General features: G+C 43.8%; 1 protein-coding gene across 4 annotated transcripts in view; it reads right to left on the bottom strand.

Moving 5' to 3' along the window:
• Window positions 1–969: 969 nt before the first annotated feature.
• LOC121572234 (alpha-tubulin N-acetyltransferase 1) overlaps window positions 970–20845 on the bottom strand; it is a 40771-nt gene continuing 20895 nt past the window's right edge. The window contains exons 6-12 of one of the 4 annotated variants that reach the window (XM_041884182.2): window positions 19702–19803; window positions 16853–16898; window positions 11762–11804; window positions 9282–9356; window positions 3660–3873; window positions 1572–1675; window positions 1217–1337 (exon numbers count right to left, since the gene is read on the bottom strand). In XM_041884182.2, the coding sequence (XP_041740116.1) occupies window positions 1304–1337; window positions 1572–1675; window positions 3660–3873; window positions 9282–9356; window positions 11762–11804; window positions 16853–16898; window positions 19702–19803 (618 nt within the window). In that variant the 3' untranslated portion in view covers window positions 1217–1303. The other 3 variants (XM_041884180.2, XM_041884183.2, XM_041884184.2) reach the window with 3 other exon arrangements.

The following is a 20845-nucleotide window of genomic DNA, read 5'->3' as shown; positions in this document are numbered from 1 at the left end:
TCCAGGGGCCCTCCTCCTTCTCCTCCACCCCTCCCTGGCCAGGGCTCTCCCCCTACCCCCACCCGGAGCCCCTTCACCAGCACCCTGGTCTCCGTTTCGGCCTGTCTGTCTGGTTCTCTGGTGGTCATCATGGTGGTCTGGGCGCTGTGCGGCGCCTTCCTGGATAGGGGCAGCTCCATCCTCGATAGGGGCAGAGGTGGGAGAGACACAGTGAGCTCCAAAAGTATTGGGACAGTGACACATTGTTTGTTGTTTTGGCTCTATACTCCTTTGGATTATAGCGTTGTCTTCCCTCTTTACTCTCTCTGTTTCTCCATCACTCCTCCCCTCTCTCCTCCATCATGCCTCTGCTTCTTCTCTACGTCCCTCCCTCTCAACCTGTCCAGGTCCCTGCCTATACAGTGAGCTCCAAAAGTATTGGGACAATGACATTATGTGTTGTTGTTTTGGCTCTGTACTCCAGCACTTTGGATGACTATGAGGTAAAAGTGTAGACTGTCAGCTTCAATTTGAGGGTATTTTCATCCATATCGGGTTAACCGTTTAGAGATTACAGCACTTTTTGTACATAGTCCCGCCATTTTAGGGGACCAAAGGTATTGGGACAAATTCACTTAAGTGTATTAAAGTAGTAAAGTGGAGTATTTGTAGAGTCACAAGCTTGATGTAGTCATTGCGTGCTAAGAAATATGGGACCAAATACTAAACTTTGTACTAATTTAATACACAACTGAATTTGTCCCAATACATTTGGTCCCCTAAAATGGCGGGACTATGTACAAAAAGTGCTGTAATCTCTAAACGGTTAACCCGATATGGATGAAAATACCCTCAAATTGAAGCTGACAGTCTACACTTTTACCTCATAGTCATCCAAAGTGCTGGAGTACAGAGCCAAAACAACAACACATAATGTCATTGTCCCAATACTTTTGGAGCTCACTGTATAGGCAGGGACCTGGACAGGTTGAAAGGGAGGGACGTAGAGAAGAAGAGGCATGATGGAGGAGAGAGGGGAGGAGTGATGGAGAGAGGAAAGAGGGAAGACAACTCGTTTGTGTGCCGGAGAGGGAGAAGAAAAGGTCATTGTCAAAACACAGGTCTTCTGTAATTCAAGGTTATACGTCATGTTTGCATTTGTTTCCGACACTATTCAATGCCTTTCCAATCCCCTACATGCATTTATGATGCATACGGTCTCCTGAGAGTGTGTCTATGTGAGTGAGGACTCCTTGGTGGCGTGTGGGGAATGTCAAACCTGTCTGTGTCTCTGTGTCCCAGTGGCTCTGTCTGTCCTCCTATGTCAGTCTCTCTGTCTCTCAACACTGGTCTCAAACCTGAGGAGGCACACAGCACTAACAGGTCAGAGGTCAGACAGGACTACACAGTACATCCATGGGCATGCTGGGTAATGTTGTCTGTCCCAAATGGCATCCTATTCCCTATGTAGTGCACTACTTTTAACCGGGGTCCATAGGGAATAGGGTGCCATTTGGGACACATCCGTAGTCCTTACAGGTGTGTTGTTACGGTGTACTACACATGTCCCGTAGCCAATCAGATCTGGTTACCTGGCAGTTTTAAGGTGTTCTGCTGTGTCTCCAACAACAGCCCAAAGCCCCGGGTGTTGATGTGGCGGCTGTAGAGGTTGCCCCTGGCAACTAGGCCCTGTTGGCTACCACGGCGATGGAACAAGGAAGGTGGAGAGGATAGGAAGAACAAGGGAATGGGAAAAAAAGACAAGGGGACAGGAGAGAATAGGGCACGGAGAAAGGTAGGGAGAGAGACGGAAACAGTGGCGATAGTATAGGGCCAAGGAAAAGGACCAAGAGAAGAAAAGCAACAGAATTCAACATAAGAAAAACACAAAATGAAAACATAATTAGCAAAACAAAAGGTATAAGTGAATGCTTGACAAATCATACAGACAATAACAAAAGAAAATGCCAATAATCATGTGATGCCAAAAGAGAGATCCTTAGAGTCATGGGGGAGGAGTTAGTGGAACTAGTAGGGCCTGATGGGAAAACATGTTCTGGTCAAATTCTAGACAATGTTTCCCATTGGGGTCAAGTATTTTATTTAACAAATATTATTGTGAGAATTTTTTTAAATTAATAAATAAACGTGTTATGCTGTATAATGAATATGACTACAAAAGTCATTATTTTAGTGGCCTCATACACTGTTAATGAGAGTAGTGTAGGTTAAAGGTCAAACTATTAGTGAAAAACAAGCTGTAAAATGGTGTACCAGGTGAACAGAAAGCAATCTCACTTTTCTAGTTTTGTTTGGAGATAGTTTTAATGGCTTCGTCTAGAAAACGGCAGGCAAAAGTTACAGGCAGCATCATAATTCCCTCAATGGGACGACCAGCACACTAGGAAAAGTTGAAAAAGTTCTAACCGACATTGGGAGCCATGTTCGTTCTGTTTTGTTCTTCTCAGTTTCGTAGTAAATTAATAATTGAAATAATACTAAACTCCCTGGCCATGACAGACAGACAGGTAGGTTGCTTCCTGATTCTCCGTCCTTCTCTCTAAGTGTGCACTTATACACTTTCTGTTATGGATCCAAAAGCCTTGGATTGGTGTAAACATTGGGTGGGGGGTAGTTTCCACCATTGTTAAATCCATGGCGGGAAGTGTGCAAGTACACACTTCAAGAGAAGGGTGGAGAACTGGGATGCAGCCGTAGGCTAGCTAACAGGCTAAAAACGACAGTCCTTCCTTTTAAAAGGAGGAAACAGTGGTGGGAGGAGTCAAAAGGTGGTCAATGGAAGCTGAGCTGTGATCGGTTAAGGGAACTGTCCTCATGTTAAGGGTGAAGAGAAGGAGTCAGAGCCAGGAGGATGTGAGGAAGGAGGATTAGATTATTGAATTTGTGAGAGTGGAGAAATTATATAAAAAGGGGGTGGTGAGAGAACGGTAGAGAACAAGAGAAAGAGAGAAACAATGTTTAGAAAGAGAGGCCACAACGAGAGCAGCGCTGGTCACACAGGACAGTTAGGTAGGAGAGAGAGGAGAGAGAGCAGGAGCGAAGGAGGCACTTTACCCAGGGTCTGTCCCAAATAGCACCCTATTCCCTATATAATATAAAGGGAAGTGTGAGCCATTTGGGACTCAGCCACAGTGCTCTGAGGCTGGATCTTTGAATGGAACAATAATCTTAATGAGAGGAACGCTGTGTCCCACTGCCAAGCCTTCCAAACCTGGCAGAGACACAGACAGGCCCTCAGCGTAGAGTACACACTGCCATTCAGATTTACTGGTCCTCTGTAGCTCAGCTGGTAGAGCACGGCGCTTGTAACGCCAGGGTAGTGGGTTCGATCCCCGGGACCACCCATATGTAAACATTTATGCACACATGACTGTAAGTCGCTTTGGATAAAAGCGTCTGCTAAATGGTATATTATTATTATTATTATATTATTAACACTCTCCCATAATACTGGATTAGGTTAGATAGAGTTTTCAGGAAAGTAGTAGAAGCAGGGTTGCACATTTCACAGAAACGTTCCCAAAATTCCCATGTTGGATGATTCCAAGATGGAGGATTCCCTCTGTTTATTCCCTCCCGAGTCTGGGAGTCAGGAATCACTCCAACCGAGATTCCTGGAAAACCAGGGAATTGTGGGACCTATTCCCGGAATACCATACCTGGTGCGCTTTGCCCTGTAGTTGAGGCTGTTGATGAGTGGGGGGTGGGGGGTCGGGCCCCTGTAGCCCCCAGGGGCAGGGGCCAGGGCCGGGTCGGGGCGCTGGCGGGCCCTGCTTGGGGAGCACGGGGAGGATACCGACAATGGCGGAGAGAGGGGAGGAGCCGGGGGGCGACACAAAGGCCAGGGGAGAGCCTTCTGCTCCTCTCGCACAGCTGGAGGGGGAGAGGGAGGGAGAGACAATACCATGAGGGGGAGACGGGGACAATACCATGAGGGGGAGGGAGAGATAATACCATGAGGGAGAGAGGGGGACAATACCATGAGGGGGGAGGGAGAGATAATACCATGAGGGAGAGGAGAGCGGGAGAGATAATACCATGAGGGAGAGGAGAGCGGGAGAGATAATACCATGAGGGAGAGGAGAGCGGGAGAGATAATACCATGAGGGAGAGGAGAGCGGGAGAGATAATACCATGAGGGAGAGGAGAGCGGGAGAGATAATACCATGAGGGAGAGGAGAGAAGGGAGAGATAATACCATGAGGGAGAGGAGAGAAGGGAGAGATAATACCATGAGGGAGAGGAGAGCGGGAGAGATAATACCATGAGGGAGAGGAGAGCGGGAGAGATAATACCATGAGGGAGAGGAGAGCGGGAGAGATAATACCATGAGGGAGAGGAGAGCGGGAGAGATAATACCATGAGGGAGAGGAGAGAAGGGAGAGATAATACCATGAGGGAGAGGAGAGCAGGAGAGATAATACCATGAGGGAGAGGAGAGCGGGAGAGATAATACCATGAGGGAGAGGAGAGCGGGAGAGATAATACCATGAGGGAGAGGAGAGCGGGAGAGATAATACCATGAGGGAGAGGAGAGCGGGAGAGATAATACCATGAGGGAGAGGAGAGCGGGAGAGATAATACCATGAGGGAGAGGAGAGCGGGAGAGATAATACCATGAGGGAGAGGAGAGAAGGGAGAGATAATACCATAGGGGGAGAGGGGGAGATATTACCAGAGGGGAGAGGGGGAGATATTACCATGAGGGAGAGGGGGTCACACAGAGATGACTGTCAAACAGAGTACCACTGCTACTACATTACTCAGAATCTAACAAGCTGACCTCAGTACAGTGCATCATCACTAGGCTGACTAGTGTCTCTGACAGACATTCATAAACATGGCTAGCTAAAGCAAGATTTGTCTCCTGTAGCTCAGTTGGTAGAGCATGGCGCTTGCAACACCAGGGTTGTGGGTTCGATTCTCACGGGGGGCCAGTATGAAAAAATGTATGCACTCACTAACTGTAAGTCGCTCTGGATAAGAGCGTCTGCTAAATGACGTAAATGTAAAATTTGATTATGGCTAAGAGAATATCATTGCTCTAGATTTGTATTTTTTGAAGGCTTTGAAGTATTCATATACATTGGTTATATACAGTGCCTTGCAAAAGTATTCATCCCCCTTGGCGTTTTTCCTACTTTGTTGCATTACAACCTGTAATTTAAATAGATTTTTATTTGGATTTCATGTAATGGACATACACAAAATAGTCCAAATTGGTGAAGTGAAATTAAAAAAATTGCTTGTTTCCAGAAATTCTAAAAAATAAATAAGGGAAAAGTGGTGCGTGCATATGTATTCACCCCCTTTGCTATGAAGCCCCTAAATAAGATCTGGTGCAACCAATTACCTTCAGAAGTCACATAATTAGTTAAAGTCCACCTGTGTGCAATCTAAATGTCACATGATCTGTCACATGATCTCAGTATATATACACCTGTTCTGAAAGGCCCCAGAGTCTGCAACACCACTAAGCAAGGGGCACCACCAAGCAAGCGGCACCATGAAGACCAAGGAGCTCTCCAAACAGGTCAGGGACGAAGTTGTAGAGAAGTACAGATCAGGGTTGGGTTATAAAAAAATATCTGAAACTTTGAACATCCCACGGAGCACCATTAAATCCATTATTAAAAATGGAAAGAATATGGCACCACAACAAACCTGCCAAGAGAGGGCCGCCCACCAAAACTCACGGCCCAGGCAAGGAGGGCATTAATCAGAGAGGCAACAAAGGGACCAAATATAACCCTGAAGGAGCTGCAAAGCTCCACAGCGGAGATTGGAGTATCTGTCCACAGGACCACTTTAAGCCGTACACTCCACAGAGCTGGGCTTTATGGAAGATGGCCAGAAAAAAACCTTTCCCACAGTGAAGCATGGTGGTGGCAGCATCATGCTGTGGGGATGTTTTTCCATCGGCAGGGACTGGGAAACTGGTCAGAATTGAAGGAATGACGGATGTCGCTAAATACAGGGAAATTATTGAGGGAAACCTCTTTCAGGGTGAATAGTTATGCACACTCAAGTTCTGTTTTTTTGTCTTATTTCTTGTTTGTTTCACAAAAAAAAGTATTTTGCATCTTCGAAGTGGTAGGCATGTTGTGTAAATCAAATGATACAAACCCCCCAAAAAATCCATTTTAATTCCAGGTTGTAAGGCAACAAAATAGGAAAAATGCCAAGGGGGGTGAATACTTTCACAAGCCACTGTAAACTCTATCCAACTATGTTAACACTTCACTGAGGCCAGAAGACAAATCAAGCAACTGCAGAGACATGATGAGATCTGACTGGACAGAGGTCCCGTCAGTGGCACATCCCTAATGTTTACAAAGATGTTCTCAATGCTTACCCTGGTGAATGTCTCAATGGCTTTTCTGACTAAAACTTACCTAACCAGGCAGAATAGATGCCACACAAATGCCGCTGAATGCCAACTGCCTCTGTTTACAATGGCTGCAATGAAGTGGGAAATATCCCTACAACTAATTATATGTTTAGTCCAGAGAAAATACAATGTATTCTAATTATGCTGGCATACAATTTCATGACTGTGCATTTTTAGTACAATGTAAATGATGTAACGCTGCTACAAAAAGTATGTGGACACCCCTTCAAATTAGTGCCTATTTTTAGCCAAACCCGTTGCTGACAGGTGTATAAAAATCGATCACTCAGCCATGCAATCTCCATAGACAAACATTGGCAGTAGAATGGCCTTACTGAAGAGCTCAGTGACTTTCAACGTGGCACCGTCAACGTGACGTAGCGCGTAAAAATCGTCTGTCCTCGGTTGCAATACTCACTACCGAGTTCCAAACTGCCTCCGGAAGCAACATCAGGACAAGAACTGTTCGTCGGGAACTTCATGAAATGGGAATCCGTGGCCGAGCAGCCAGATACAAGCCTAAGATCACCACGCGCAATGCCAAGTGTCGGCTGGAGTGGTGTAAAGCTCACCGCCATTGGACTCTGGAGCAGTGGAAATGCGTTCTCTGGAGGGATGAATCACGCTTCACCATCTGGCAGTCCAACAGTCAAATCTGGGTTTGGCGGATGCCAGCAGAGCGTTACCTCCCGAATGCACAGTACCAACTGTAAAGTTTGGTAGAGAAGGAAAATTGGTCTGGGGCTGTTTTTCATGGTTCAGGCACCTTAGCTCCATTGAAGGGAAATCTTAACGGTACAGCATACAATGACATTCTAGATGATTCTGTGCTTCCAACTTTGTGGCAACAGTTTGGGGAAGGCCTTTTCCTGTATCGGCATGACAATGCCCCCGTGCACAAAGCGAAGTCCATACAGAAATGGTTTGTCGAGATCGGTGTAGAAGAACTTGACTGGCTTGCACAGAGCCCTGATCTCAACTCCATCGACCAGCTTTGGGATGAATTGGTACACCGACTGCAAGCCAGGCCTAATCGCCCAACATCAGTGCCCGACCTTACTAATGCTCGTGGCAAGTCCACGCAGCAATGTTCCAACATCTAGGGGAAAGCCTTCCCAGAAGAGTGGAGGCTGTTATAGCAGCAAAGGGGGACCAACTCCATATTAATGCCCATGATTTTAGAATGAGATGTTTGGCGAGCAGGTGTCCACATACTTCTAGTCATGTAGTGTATATTCCAGCTACAGTTTATGATGTACAGTCGTGGTCAAAAGTTTTGAGAATGACACAAGTATTGGTCTTCACGAACTTTGCTGCTTCAGTGTTTTTAATTTTTTTTTGTCAGATGTTACTATGGTATACTGAAGTATAATTACAAGCATTCCATAAGCGTCAAAGGCTTTTATTGACAATTACATTAAGTTTATGCAAAGAGTCAATATTTGCAGTGTTGACCCTTCTTTTTCAAGACCTCTGCAATCCGCCCTGGTATGTTGTCAATTAACTTCTGGCCCACATCCTGACTGATGGCAGCCCATTCTTGCATAATCAATGCTTGGAGTTAGTCAGAATTTGTGTGTTTTTGTTTGTCCACCAACCTCGTTTCTTTTTTTTTCTTCTTTTTTTTGTCATTTAGCAGATGCTCTTATCCAGAGCGACTTACAGGAGAAGTTGCTCTCGGAGGATGTGTTGGTACCATTCTTTATTCATGGCTGTGTTCTTAGGCAAAATTGTGAGTGAGCCCACTCCCTTGGCTGAGAAGCAACCCCACACATGAATGGTCTCAGGATGCTTTACTGTTGGCATGACGCAGGACTGATGGTAGTGCTCACCTTTGTCTTCTCCGGACAAGCTTTTTTCCAGATGCCCCAAACAATCGGAAAGGGGATTCATCAGAGAAAATAACGTTACCCCAGTCTTCAGCAGTCCAATCCCTGTACCTTTTGCAGAACATCAGTCTGTCCCTGATGTTTTTCCTGGAGAGAAGTGGCTTCCTCGCTGCCCTTCTTGACACCAGGCCATCCTCCAAAAGTCTTTGCCTCACTGTGTGTGCAGATGCACTCACACCTGCCTGCTGCCATTCCTGAGCAAGCTCTGCACTGGTGGTGCCCCGATCCCGCAGCTGAATCAACTTTAGGAGACGGTCCTGGCGCTTGCTGGACTTTTATGGGCGCCCTGAAGCCTTCTTCACAACAATTGAACCTCTCTCCTTGAAGTTCTTGATGATCCGATAAATGGTTGATTTAGGTGCAATCTTACTAGCAGCAATATCCTTGCCTGTGAAGCCCTTTTTGTGCAAAGCAATAATGACGGCACGTGTTTCCTTGCAGGTAACCATGGTTAACAGAGGAAGAACAATGATTTCAAGCACCACCCTCCTTTTAAAGCTTCCAGTCTGTTATTCTAACTCAATCAGCATGACAGAGTGATCTCCCGCCTTGTCCTCGTCAACACTCTCACATGTGTTAATGAGAGAATCACTGACATGATGTCAGCTGGTCCTTTTGTGGAAGGGCTGAAATGCAGTGGAAATGTTTTTTGGGGATTAAGTTCATTTTCATGGCAAAGAGGGACTTCGCAATTAATTGCAATTCATCTGATCACTCTTCATAACATTCTGGAGTATATGCAAATTGCCATCATAAAAACTGAGGCAGAAGAATTTGTGAAAATTTATATTTGGGTCATTCTCAAAACCTTTGACCACGACTGTACTGTACATGGGCTGGTTTCCTGGACACAGGTTAAACCTAGTCCTGGACTAAGATTTCAATGAAGAATCTCCATTAAACATGTGTTTAATCCAGGACTACCCTTAATCTGGGTCTGGGAAACTGGCCCATTAGGGGTTAGCCTCTTTTTGTTCTGTCCAAGTTCAACGGTGGCTCACCTTCTCTCTCCGTTAGCGAGTAGGGCTTGATCTCTCCGTCCGGCTTTTTTGGGGGAACCTTTCTCAACTGCGCCACTGTTGAAGAATTACAGTCAGCAATGGGGAAAACATTATAGCAACCTTATAGCAACATTATGGCATGCCTGGGTACAAAGTGAGAGGACTTTAACATGCCGTCTTACCTTCATACAAACAAACACACTACTGAGAACACTGCAACCTACTGGATGTACACTATACATACCATATGTCACATAATCCTGAGTAAATGTCTTTGTCCAAGAGCATTATGGTGGACATTTTGATGAGACATTGAATGGTAGTAGATAGAGCCATCTATACAAACAGGTAGAGCCATCTATACAAACAGGTAGAGACATCTATACAAACAGGTAGAGACATCTATACAGTACCAGTCAAAAGTTTGGACACACCTACTCCTTACTTTTTACTAATTTCTACATTATAGAATAATAGTGAAGACATCAAAACTATGAAATAACACATATGGAATCATGTACTAACTAAAAAAAAGTGTTAAACAAATCAAAATATATTTTAGATTTTAGATTCTTCAAAGTAGCCACCCTTTGCCTTGATGACAGCTTTGCACACTCTTGGCATTCTCTCAACCAGGTTCATGAGGAATGCTTTTCCAACAGTCTTGAAGGAGTTCCCACATATGCTGAGCACTTGTTGGCTGCTTTTCCTTCACCCTGCCGTCCGACTCATCCCAAACCATCTCAATTGGTTAGAGGTCGGGTGATTGGGGAGGCCAGGCCATCTGATGCAGCACTCCATCACTCTCCTTGGACAAATAGCCCTTACACAGCCTGGAGGTGTGTTTTGGGTCATTGTCCTGTTGAAAAACAAATGACAATCCCACTAAGCCCAAACCAGATGGGATGGCATATCACTGCAGAATGCTGTAGTAGCCATGATGGTTAAGTGTGCCTTGAATTCAAAATAAATCACAGACAGTGTCACCAGCAAAGCACCCCCACACCATAACATCTCCTCCTCCATGCTTTACGGTGGGAAATACACATGCGGAGATCATCCGTTCACCTACTCTGCGTCTCACAAAGACACGGCGGTTGGAACCAAAACATCTCAAATTTGGACTCATCAGACCAAATGAAAGATTTCCACCAGTCTAATGTCCATTGCTCGTGTTTCTTGGCTCAAGCAAGTCTCTTCTTCTTATTGGTGTCCTTTAGTAGTGGTTTCTTTGCAGCAATTCGACCATGAAGGCCTGATTCACAGTCCCCTCTGAACAGTTGATGTTGAGATGTGTCTGTTACTTGAACACTGTGAAGCATTTATTTGGGCTGCAATTTCTGAGGCCGGTAACTCTAATGAACTTATCATCTGCAGCAGAGGAAACTCTGGGTCTTCATTTCCTGTGGCGGTCTTCATGAGAGCCAGTTTTATCATAGCGCTTGATGGTTTTTGCGACTGCACTTGAACAAACTTGAAAAGTTCTTGAAATGTTCCGGATTGACTGACCACGTCTTAAAGTAATGATGGACTGTCATTTCCCTTTGCTTATTTGAGCTGTTCTTGCCATAATATGGACTTGATCTTTTACCAAACAGGGCTATCTTCTGTATACCACCCCTATCTTGTCACAACACAACTGATTGGCTCAAACGCATTAAGAAGGAAAGAAATACCACAAATTAACTTTTAAGGAGGCACACCTGTTAATTGAAATGCATTCCAGGTGACCTCATGAAGCTGGTTGAGAGAATGCCAAGAGTGTACAAAGCTGTCATCAAGGCAAAGGGTGGCTACTTTGAAGAATCTCAAATGTAAAATATATTTTGATTTGTTTAACACTTTTTTGGTTACTACATGACGCCATATGCGTTATTTCATAGTTTTGATGTCTTCACTATTATTCTACAATGTAGAAAACAGTAAAAAATAAAGAAAAAGCCTGGAATGAGTAGGTGTGTCCAAACTTTTGACTGGTACTGTACAAACATATCTCTACTTGTCTCATATCTGTGTATATGGATCTGGTAGTGGGTGGGACTACAAACAGGTCTATTATTATCAGTGGTGTGAGGAAGGCAGCCTGGGACATTGTTAGGGGTGGTGTATCTATCTGATCTTAGGGTAACCATAGCAGCCTGGTACCTGGGAGACTAGATCCAATATATGAGCATATATCTACAGTATATTGGTCAGATATATATTGTAGATTGTGTCATATATTGGACCCAGCTGGGAGAGAAGCAGGGTAGTGATACAAAGAAAACAAAGAAGAGAGAGAGAAAAGAAAGAGAAGAGAGAGAAGAGAGAGAGAGAAAAAAGAGAAAGAGAAAGAGAGAGAAAGAGAAAGCGAGAGAGGAGAAACAGGGGTCCTGAGATCAACAAAGGGACAGAGCAGCTAAACGAGAAAGGAACGGGGGAGTGGATGCGAGGAAAGATGATGAAAAATAATAAAAAGAAAGAGATTGAGAGTTCCTTACAAAAAGCCGTACATTCCCTGATCCGTCAGAGAGGGAGGCGAGCCTGTGAAAGTTTGGTGAAACAAAAGCCGCGTTTGGAAACCGGAATAACAGAAAATCAGCTCGTGAGTAGTGCACTTCAAAAGAACAGCACTTTCCAGGTTTAGTGACTCTCGAAAAATTTACATTATACTGGAGGAGGGTGCAAATGGGGAATTGGGATTTTATTGGTAGCCTACTTGTGTTCGTTTAATGAAAATTACAATATAGTACTTCCAAAAAGTAGCTTTTTAGCTTATCTCATACTATGGAGTGCAGATTGACATGCTTCTGGGGACTGAACACGGTGCTTGTCTTGGCAATGTGTCTCTACAGACAGTATTATCAAATCACAACAAGCATGCCGCTACATATTTGGGTTTGGTACGACACCTTTGAGTGGTTTAAGGCCAAATACATGCATTGACAGGATGACGTAACATCGATCGATCTATCTATCTTAGTATCTACAGTATCTATCTTTCCATCTACAGTGCCTTCATAAAGTATTCATATCCCTTGACTTTTTCCACATTTTGTTGTTACAGCCTGAATTCAAAATTGATTAAATAAAAAAAAATTCTCACCCATCTACACACACTACCCCATAATGACAAAGTGAAAACATGTTTTTAGACACTTTAGCAAATTAAATACAGAAATATCTCATTTACATAAGTATTCACACCCTGTTGCTATGACACTCCAAATTGAGCTCAGGTGCATCCAATTTCCTTTAATCATCCTTGAGACGTCACTACAACTTGATTGGAGTCCACCTGTGGCCAATTCAATTGTTTGGACATGATTTAGAAAGAAACACGCCTGTCTATATAAAGGTCCCACAGTTGACAGTGCATGTCAGAGCAGAAACTATACCATGAAGTCCATGGAACTGTCTGTAGATCTCTGATATAGAATTGTGATGAGGCATATGTGGGGAAGGGTATGAAACAATTTCTAGAGTGTTTAAAGTTTCCAGGAGACCAGTGGTCTCCATCGCTGGGAAATTGAAAAAAATATGGAACTACCCAGACTCTGCCTAGAGCTGGCCGTCCGACCAAACTGAGCAACCGGGCAAGAAGGACCTTGGTCAGGGAGGTGACCAAGAACCCAATGACCACTCTGACAGAACGACAGAGTTCATTGGCTGAGATGGGAGAACCTGCCGGAAGGACAAAAGTCTCTACAGCACTTCACAGAGAGAGAGAGAGAGAGAGAGAGAGAGAGAGAGAGAGAGAGAGAGAGAGAAACAGGGTCAGAGAGAGAGAGGGTGGGGGGAACAGGGTCAGAGAGACAGAGACAGAGACAGAGCGAGAGAGCGAGAGAGAGAGAGAAGAGAGAGAGCGAGAGAGAGAGAGAGAGAGAGAGAGAGAGAGAGAGAGAGAGAGAGAGAGAGAGAGAGAGAGAGAGAAACAGGGTCAGAGAGAGAGAGGGGTGGGGGGGAACAGGAGACAGAGACAGAGACAGAGACAGAGACAGAGAGAGAGAGAGAGAGAGAGAGAGAGAGAGAGAGAGAGAGAGAGAGAGAGAGAGAGAGAGAGAGAGAGAGATGACACTAAGGAAAATAAATAAATCACCAGGTATATAATAGATACATGACATCCAGGTAATGTATTTAGTCTGTTTAACAGAATCATTAACCTTATGGCCAGCCTGATGAGTAAGGCTGTGGAGGTTATTAACATAATCATTAACCTTAGGGCCAGCCTGATGAGTAAGGCTGTGGAGGTTATTAACATAATCATTAACCTTATGGCCAGCCTGATGAGTAAGGCTGTGGAGGTTATTAACAGAATCATTAACCTTAGGGCCAGCCTGATGAGTAAGGCTGTGGAGGTTATTAACAGAATCATTAACCTTAGGGCCAGCCTGATGAGTAAGGCTGTGGAGGTTATTAACATAATCATTAACCTTAGGGCCAGCCTGATGAGTAAGGCTGTGGAGGTTATTAACAGAATCATTAACCTTAGGGCCAGCCTGATGAGTAAGGCTGTGGAGGTTATTAACATAATCATTAACCTTAGGGCCAGCCTGAATGCAAAGTGCTTTGTCTGGAGAAAAACCAGGCACAGCTCATCACTTGTCTAACACCATCCCTACCGTGAAGCATGGTGGCAGCAGCAACATGCTATGGCTTTACTTTTCAGTGCCAGGGACAGGGAGACTGGTAAGGATAGAGGGAACAATGAATGGAGCCAAATACAGGCAAATCCTTGATGAGAACCTGCTAGGGCGAAGATTTACGTTACAACAGGACAATGACCCCAAGCATACAGCCAACGCAATGCTGGAATGGCTTCAGAACAAGAATGTGAAAGTCCTTGAGTGGCCCAGCCAAAGCACAGACTTGAATCCCATTGAAAATCTGTGGAAAGACTTGAAAATTGCTGTTCACCGCCACTCCCCATCTAATTTAACAGAGCTTGAGAAAATCTGCCAAGGAAGAATGGGTGATAATGCCCAAATCCAGATGTGCAATGCTGATACAGACATACTCAAAGCTGTAATCGCCGCCAAAGGTGCTTCTACAAAGTATTGATTCAGGTGTGTGAATACTTATGTAAAATAGATCTTTAAATTTTCTATAAATTTGCTAAAACTTCTAAAAACAAAACTGTTTCACTTGTCATTATGGGGTAGTTATGTAGATGGGTGATTTATTATTATTTTTAATCCATTTTGAATTTAGGCTGTAAAAAGTCAAGGGGGCATAAGGCCTCCACATGCTTCAGTTCGGCTGGCACCTAGCCAAACTCGGCTAGGTGAACCGAACGAGTATAAAATACCTTTGCTTGAAAAACAAGAAAAAATAGGCAATATACTGTTTGTCCATTTTGAGACACCACGTCCTCAAAATAGTCAGAATTTATCTAAGATAACTCAAGAAATCTGTCATTAATTATGAAATTTTTGCAGAGGAGATATTAGTTGCGCAATTTTACATCTATCTAATATGTTTGGTGCAGTATTTCTCAATGAACAAATGTGCGTGAAAAACGAGTCGTCTCTCGTTGAATGACAGCAAAGACTTTATTGAAGAATCCCTACTGTTGACCAATCACAGACGAAGGGGTGTAGACTTTGGCTTCCGACTTCGGCTTGCCTCCAGAAAATGTTTTGTGTGCCTGAACAGCCGGAAAAAATATGGTACCTTCGGAAAGTATTCAAACCCCTTGACTTTTTCCACATTTTCTTACGTTACAGCCTTATTCTAAAAATGAAAGTTTTTTTCCTGCATCAATTTACACACAATATCCCAAAGCAAAAACAGGTTTTTAGAAATTTTTGCAAATAAAAAAAATAAAAAAACTGAAATATCACATTTACATAGGTATTCAGACCCTTTACTCAGTACTTTGTTGAAGCACCTTTGGCAGCGATTACAGCATCGAGTCTTCTTGGGTATGACGCTACAAGCTTGGCACACCTGTATTTGGGGAGCTTCTCCCATTCTTCTCTGCAGATCCTCTCAAGCTCTGTCAGGTTGGTTGGGGAGCGTCGCTGCACAGCTATTTTCAGGTCTCTCCAGAGATGTTAGATTGGGTTCAAGTCTGGGCTCTGGCTGGGCCACTCAAGCACATTCAGAGACTTGTCCCGAAGCCACTCCTGCGTTGTCTTGGCTGTGTGCTTAGGGTCGTTGTCCTGTTGGAAGGTGAACCTTCGCCCCAGTCTGAGGTCCTGAGCGCTCTGGAGCAGGTTTTCATCAAGGATCTCTTTATACTTTGTACTCCGTTCATCTTTGCCTTGATCCCGACTTTCCTCCAGACGTGACGCTTGGCATTAAGGCAAAAAAGTTTCAATCTTAGTTTCATCAGACCAGAGAATCTTGTTTCTCATGGTCTGAGAGTCTAGTTGCCTTTTGGCAAACTCCAAGTGGGCTGTCATGTGCCCTTTACTGAGGAGTGGCTTCTGTCTGGCCTAGCATAAAGGCCTGATTGGTGGAGTGCTGCAGAGATGGTTGTCCTTCTGGAAGGTTCTGCTATCTCCACAAAGAACTCTAGAGCTCTGTCAGAGTGACCATCGGGTTCTTGTTCACCTCCCTGACCAAGGCCCTTCACCCCCGATTGCTCAATTTGGCCGGGCAGCCAGCTCTAGGAAGAGTCTTGGTGGTTACAAACTTCTTCCATGTAAGAATGTTGGAGGCCACTGAGTTCTTGGGGACCTTCAATGCTGCAGAAATGTTTTGGTACCCTTCCTCAGATCTGTGCCTCGACAGAATCCTGTCTCTGAGCTCTACGGACAATTCCTTCCACCTCATGGCTTTGTTTTTGCTCTGACATGCACTGTCAACAGTGGGACCTTATATAGACAGGTGTGTGCCTTTCCAAATCATATCCAAACAATTGAATTTACCACAGGTGGACTCCAATCAAGTTGTAGAAACATCTCAAGGATGATCAATGGAAACAGGATGCACCGGAGGTCAATTTCAAGTCTCCTAGCAAAGGGTCTGAATACTTCTGTGAATAACGTATCCGTTTTCTATTTTTAATAAATGTAAAAAAATTATAAAAACCTGTTTTCGCTTTGTCATTATGAGGTATTGTGTGTAGATTGCTGAAGGGGAAAAAATGTTTTATCCATTTTAGAATAAGGCTGTAACGTAAGAAAATGTGTAAAAAGTAAAGGGTTCTGAATACTTTCCGAAGGCGCTGTATGCACAAACTCTTCCAAACTGTTTTGGCTGGGAAGAATGCGGACGCCTTAAATCAGCTGCAAACACCAGTGTGTTTTAGTGGGAACAGAGAGAGGCAGCCTACTCTGCATTAGAAGTGACACTAGCAGGTCCCCGTGAGGGTGTGGACACCCATGCTAGTCCAAACCCTGCTGCTATTACCAGTCACCACACCACCACAGGCATGAAGACACCACTGTTGATGCGTCCAAATGGCACTCTATTCCCTATTTAGTGCACTACTCTTGACCAGGACCCATAGGGCTCTGGTCAAAAGTAGTGCACTATATAGGGGAAAGGGAACCATTTGGGACATAGCCAGTTACACAACACTACTCATCCAAAATTACAGATATAATTAAGAGATATAGGCAGGCACAGAGATGGAATATTACCTGATCTGTTGGCGAAGAAACCGTCAAACACCACAAAGTTATTAACCTAGAGAGAGAGGGGTGGGGGGGAACAGGGTCAGAGAGAGAGAGAGAGAGAGAGAGAGAGAGAGAGACAGACCGAGAGAGAGAGAGATGACACTAAGGAAAATAAATAAATCACCAGGTATATAATAGATACATGACATCCAGGTAATGTATTTAGTCTGTTTAACAGAATCATTAACCTTATGGCCAGCCTGATGAGTAAGGCTGTGGAGGTTATTAACAGAAGCATTAACTTTAGGGCCAGCCTGATGAGTAAGGCTGTGGAGGTTATTAACATAATCATTAACCTTAGGGCCAGCCTGATGAGTAAGGCTGTGGAGGTTATTAACAGAATCATTAACCTTAGGGCCAGCCTGATGAGTAAGGCTGTGGAGGTTATTAACATAATCATTAACCTTAGGGCCAGCCTGATGAGTAAGGCTGTGGAGGTTATTAACAGAATCATTAACCTTAGGGCCAGCCTGATGAGTAAGGCTGTGGAGGTTATTAACATAATCATTAACCTTAGGGCCAGCCTGATGAGTAAGGCTGTGGAGGTTATTAACATAATCATTAACCTTAGGGCCAGCCTGATGAGTAAGGCTGTGGAGGTTATTAACATAATCATTAACCTTAGGGCCAGCCTGATGAGTAAGGCTTTGGAGGTTATTAACATAATCACTAACTTTAGGGCCAGCCTGATGAGTAAGGCTGTGGAGGTTATTAACAGAATCATTAACCTTAGGGCCAGCCTGATGAGTAAGGCTGTGGAGGTTATTAACATAATCATTAACCTTAGGGCCAGCCTGATGAGTAAGGCTGTGGAGGTTATTAACATAATCATTAACCTTAGGGCCAGCCTGATGAGTAAGGCTGTGGAGGTTATTAACAGAATCATTAACCTTAGGGCCAGCCTGATGAGTAAGGCTGTGGAGGTTATTAACATAATCATTAACTTTAGGGCCAGCCTGATGAGTAAGGCTGTGGAGGTTATTAACAGAATCATTAACTTTAGGGCCAGCCTGATGAGTAAGGCTGTGGAGGTTATTAACAGAAGCATTAACTTTAGGGCCAGCCTGATGAGTAAGGCTTTGGAGGTTATTAACATAATCACTAACTTTAGGGCCAGCCTGATGAGTATTGCTGTGGAGGTTATTAACAGAAGCATTAACTTTAGGGCCAGCCTGATGAGTAAGGCTGTGGAGGTTATTAACAGAATCATTAACTTTAGGGACAGCCTGATGAGTAAGGCTTTGGAGGTTATTAACAGAATCATTAACTTTAGGGCCAGCCTGATGAGTAAGGCTGTGGAGGTTATTAACAGAAGCATTAACTTTAGGGCCAGCCTGATGAGTAAGGCTGTGGAGGTTATTAACATAATCACTAACTTTAGGGCCAGCCTGATGAGTATTGCTGTGGAGGTTATTAACAGAAGCATTAACTTTAGGGCCAGCCTGATGAGTAAGGCTTTGGAGGTTATTAACAGAATCATTAACTTTAGGGCCAGCCTGATGAGTAAGGCTGTGGAGGTTATTAACAGAATCATTAACTTTAGGGCCAGCCTGATGAGTAAGGCTTTGGAGGTTATTAACAGAAGCATTAACTTTAGGGCCAGCCTGATGAGTAAGACTGTGGAGGTTATTAACAGAAGCATTAACTTTAGGGCCAGCCTGATGAGTAAGGCTTTGGAGGTTATTAACAGAAGCATTAACTTTAGGGCCAGCCTGATGAGTAAGGCTTTGGAGGTTATTAACAGAAGCATTAACTTTAGGGCCAGCCTGATGAGTAAGACTGTGGAGGTTATTAACAGAAGCATTAACTTTAGGGCCAGCCTGATGAGTAAGGCTTTGGAGGTTATTAACAGAAGCATTAACTTTAGGGCCAGCCTGATGAGTAAGGCTTTGGAGGTTATTAACAGAAGCATTAACTTTAGGGCCAGCCTGATGAGTAAGGCTTTGGAGGTTCTCTCAGTCTGGAGGACACACTGTGGTGTAATGACAAACAGAAGGTGACTCATCGGTTCAGTCCCAACTGGCACACTATTCCCTTTATAGTGCACTACTTTTGACCAGGGCCCCATAGGGACAGGCTCTTGTCTATCCTCACCTTTCTTTAACAACACCCTTATAACAACCTGAGGTAGTATTTTGATCTCAAGTGAAATATTGTCTCATCAGATAAAACGTGAGGCTAAAACTTTGAACTTTCATCATTATAAGAAATTATACATGTTTATAAACGGGTTTAAATGCGTTGAACTGATTTATTGATTGAATACTCCTAAAAAATGTTGTTGTTTCTGTATAATTCCATCTCTGCTTACAAAAAGGTTTTTAAATAGGACTATTTAATTTACCTATTTTTGCTTTAGTCGTCTGGAGATGACTGGAGTCACATGACTGATGATGGCTGGCTGTATCTCAGTTTGATAGCTGACTGTATCTCAGTTTGATAGCTGACTGTATCTCAGTTTGATAGCTGACTGTATCTCAGTTTGATAGCTGACTGTATCTCAGTTTGTTATGGCCAGGGGACTCATGGAAAATTACATCTACTTTTATCTAATAGTACCATCCTGCCTGCGTCATATTAATATAAAATCATATCTTAATTGCACCAGTCATTCTATATTTAGCCCATCCCCCTTCACCTCCTGTCTTATCTCAGTCAGAAACAGTTCGTTTATGATATTTTCATATCTATTTTCATTATATCAGGCTGTTGGTGTCAGACCTGTATAGTCATTTACCAGAGTGACGACACGGTGTTGGGAAATTAAAAGCAGTGGTGGTGCAATCACAGGAGAGACCGCCCTCAAATCATACCTGAGGTACACTGTTTTTCAGACAGTAATGCTTCTCCAGAAAAGAGATGAACTTAGGGGAGGGCCTGTCGTAAGCCATCAGCACTGGCTCCACCTTTTTGTGCTGAACATGGGGGAAGAAAACAAACTGAGCAATTACCACACGTCTCAGCGAGAAAACAGACATTTGGAGAACACCCTCTTGGCAACACTCTGTAATCTCTAGCAACACAATTTCTAATCCAGTGACTTTGCCCCCGCCTCCACCACATTACAGTCTGTGTGCTCTAGTTTTCATAGCCTGGGGTGTATTCATTACACTGATTCTATTGCAAAACATTTCATCTGTTGCAAAATGCATGGCAACAGAAACTGTTTACTCCAAACGCTCTTCAACGTGACATAAAAGCTGTTGGGTTCTTAAACAGAAGTTGTAGTTCATTTTAAATTGTATGTTTTCCACGCGTTGCCATTCCAATCTGAATAGTCTACGAAGTGTTTTGGCACAAGCTGCACATCTATAAATGATCGATTCTTCCATGCTCTAAAGTGGAGGGAAGTCCGCGGGGTCCCTTCCAACTTCTTCCAGACCCTTATTTTTTTAAGAGAGACACTACTGAACTACAACTTCCGTTTAAGAACAAAATGGAACTCAACAGCTTTGGGGTAAAAGGTTTCTGTTGCAAAACGTTTTGCAACAGAAGTGGCGTAATGAATCAACCCCGGGTCAAACCAAACAGAACGCTGTGCTCAACAATGATGAGAGCAGGGGTGTATTCATTAGTGCAAACTTTAGCAAATTTAGTTTAGTAACAAAACAACTTTAATGAAAACGAGAGTTTCTTATCGGACAAATACATTTAAAAATAAATATCTCCTTTACAGTTTATTGAGAAATCATTACTAATAAATGAAATGTTTTAAATAATTGAATTGGATTTCAAATTACAATTTACAACCCTGCATCCATCCCAGATAAACCCCAACCCTGCAACCGTACAAGGTAAACCCCAACCCTGCTTCCATCCCAGGTAAACCCCAACCCTGCATTCATCCCAGGTAAACCCCAACCCTGCTTCCATCCCAGGTAAACCCCAACCCTGCATTCATCCCAGGTAAACCCCAACCCTGCATTCATCCCAGGTAAACCCCAACCCTGCTTCCAT

The sequence above is a fragment of the Coregonus clupeaformis genome, chromosome 8 (genome assembly GCF_020615455.1).
Source record: "Coregonus clupeaformis isolate EN_2021a chromosome 8, ASM2061545v1, whole genome shotgun sequence".
Taxonomy (NCBI): domain Eukaryota; kingdom Metazoa; phylum Chordata; class Actinopteri; order Salmoniformes; family Salmonidae; genus Coregonus; species Coregonus clupeaformis.
Note: the sequence above shows the minus strand (reverse complement) of the source record. Positions and strands in the feature narration are given on the sequence as shown.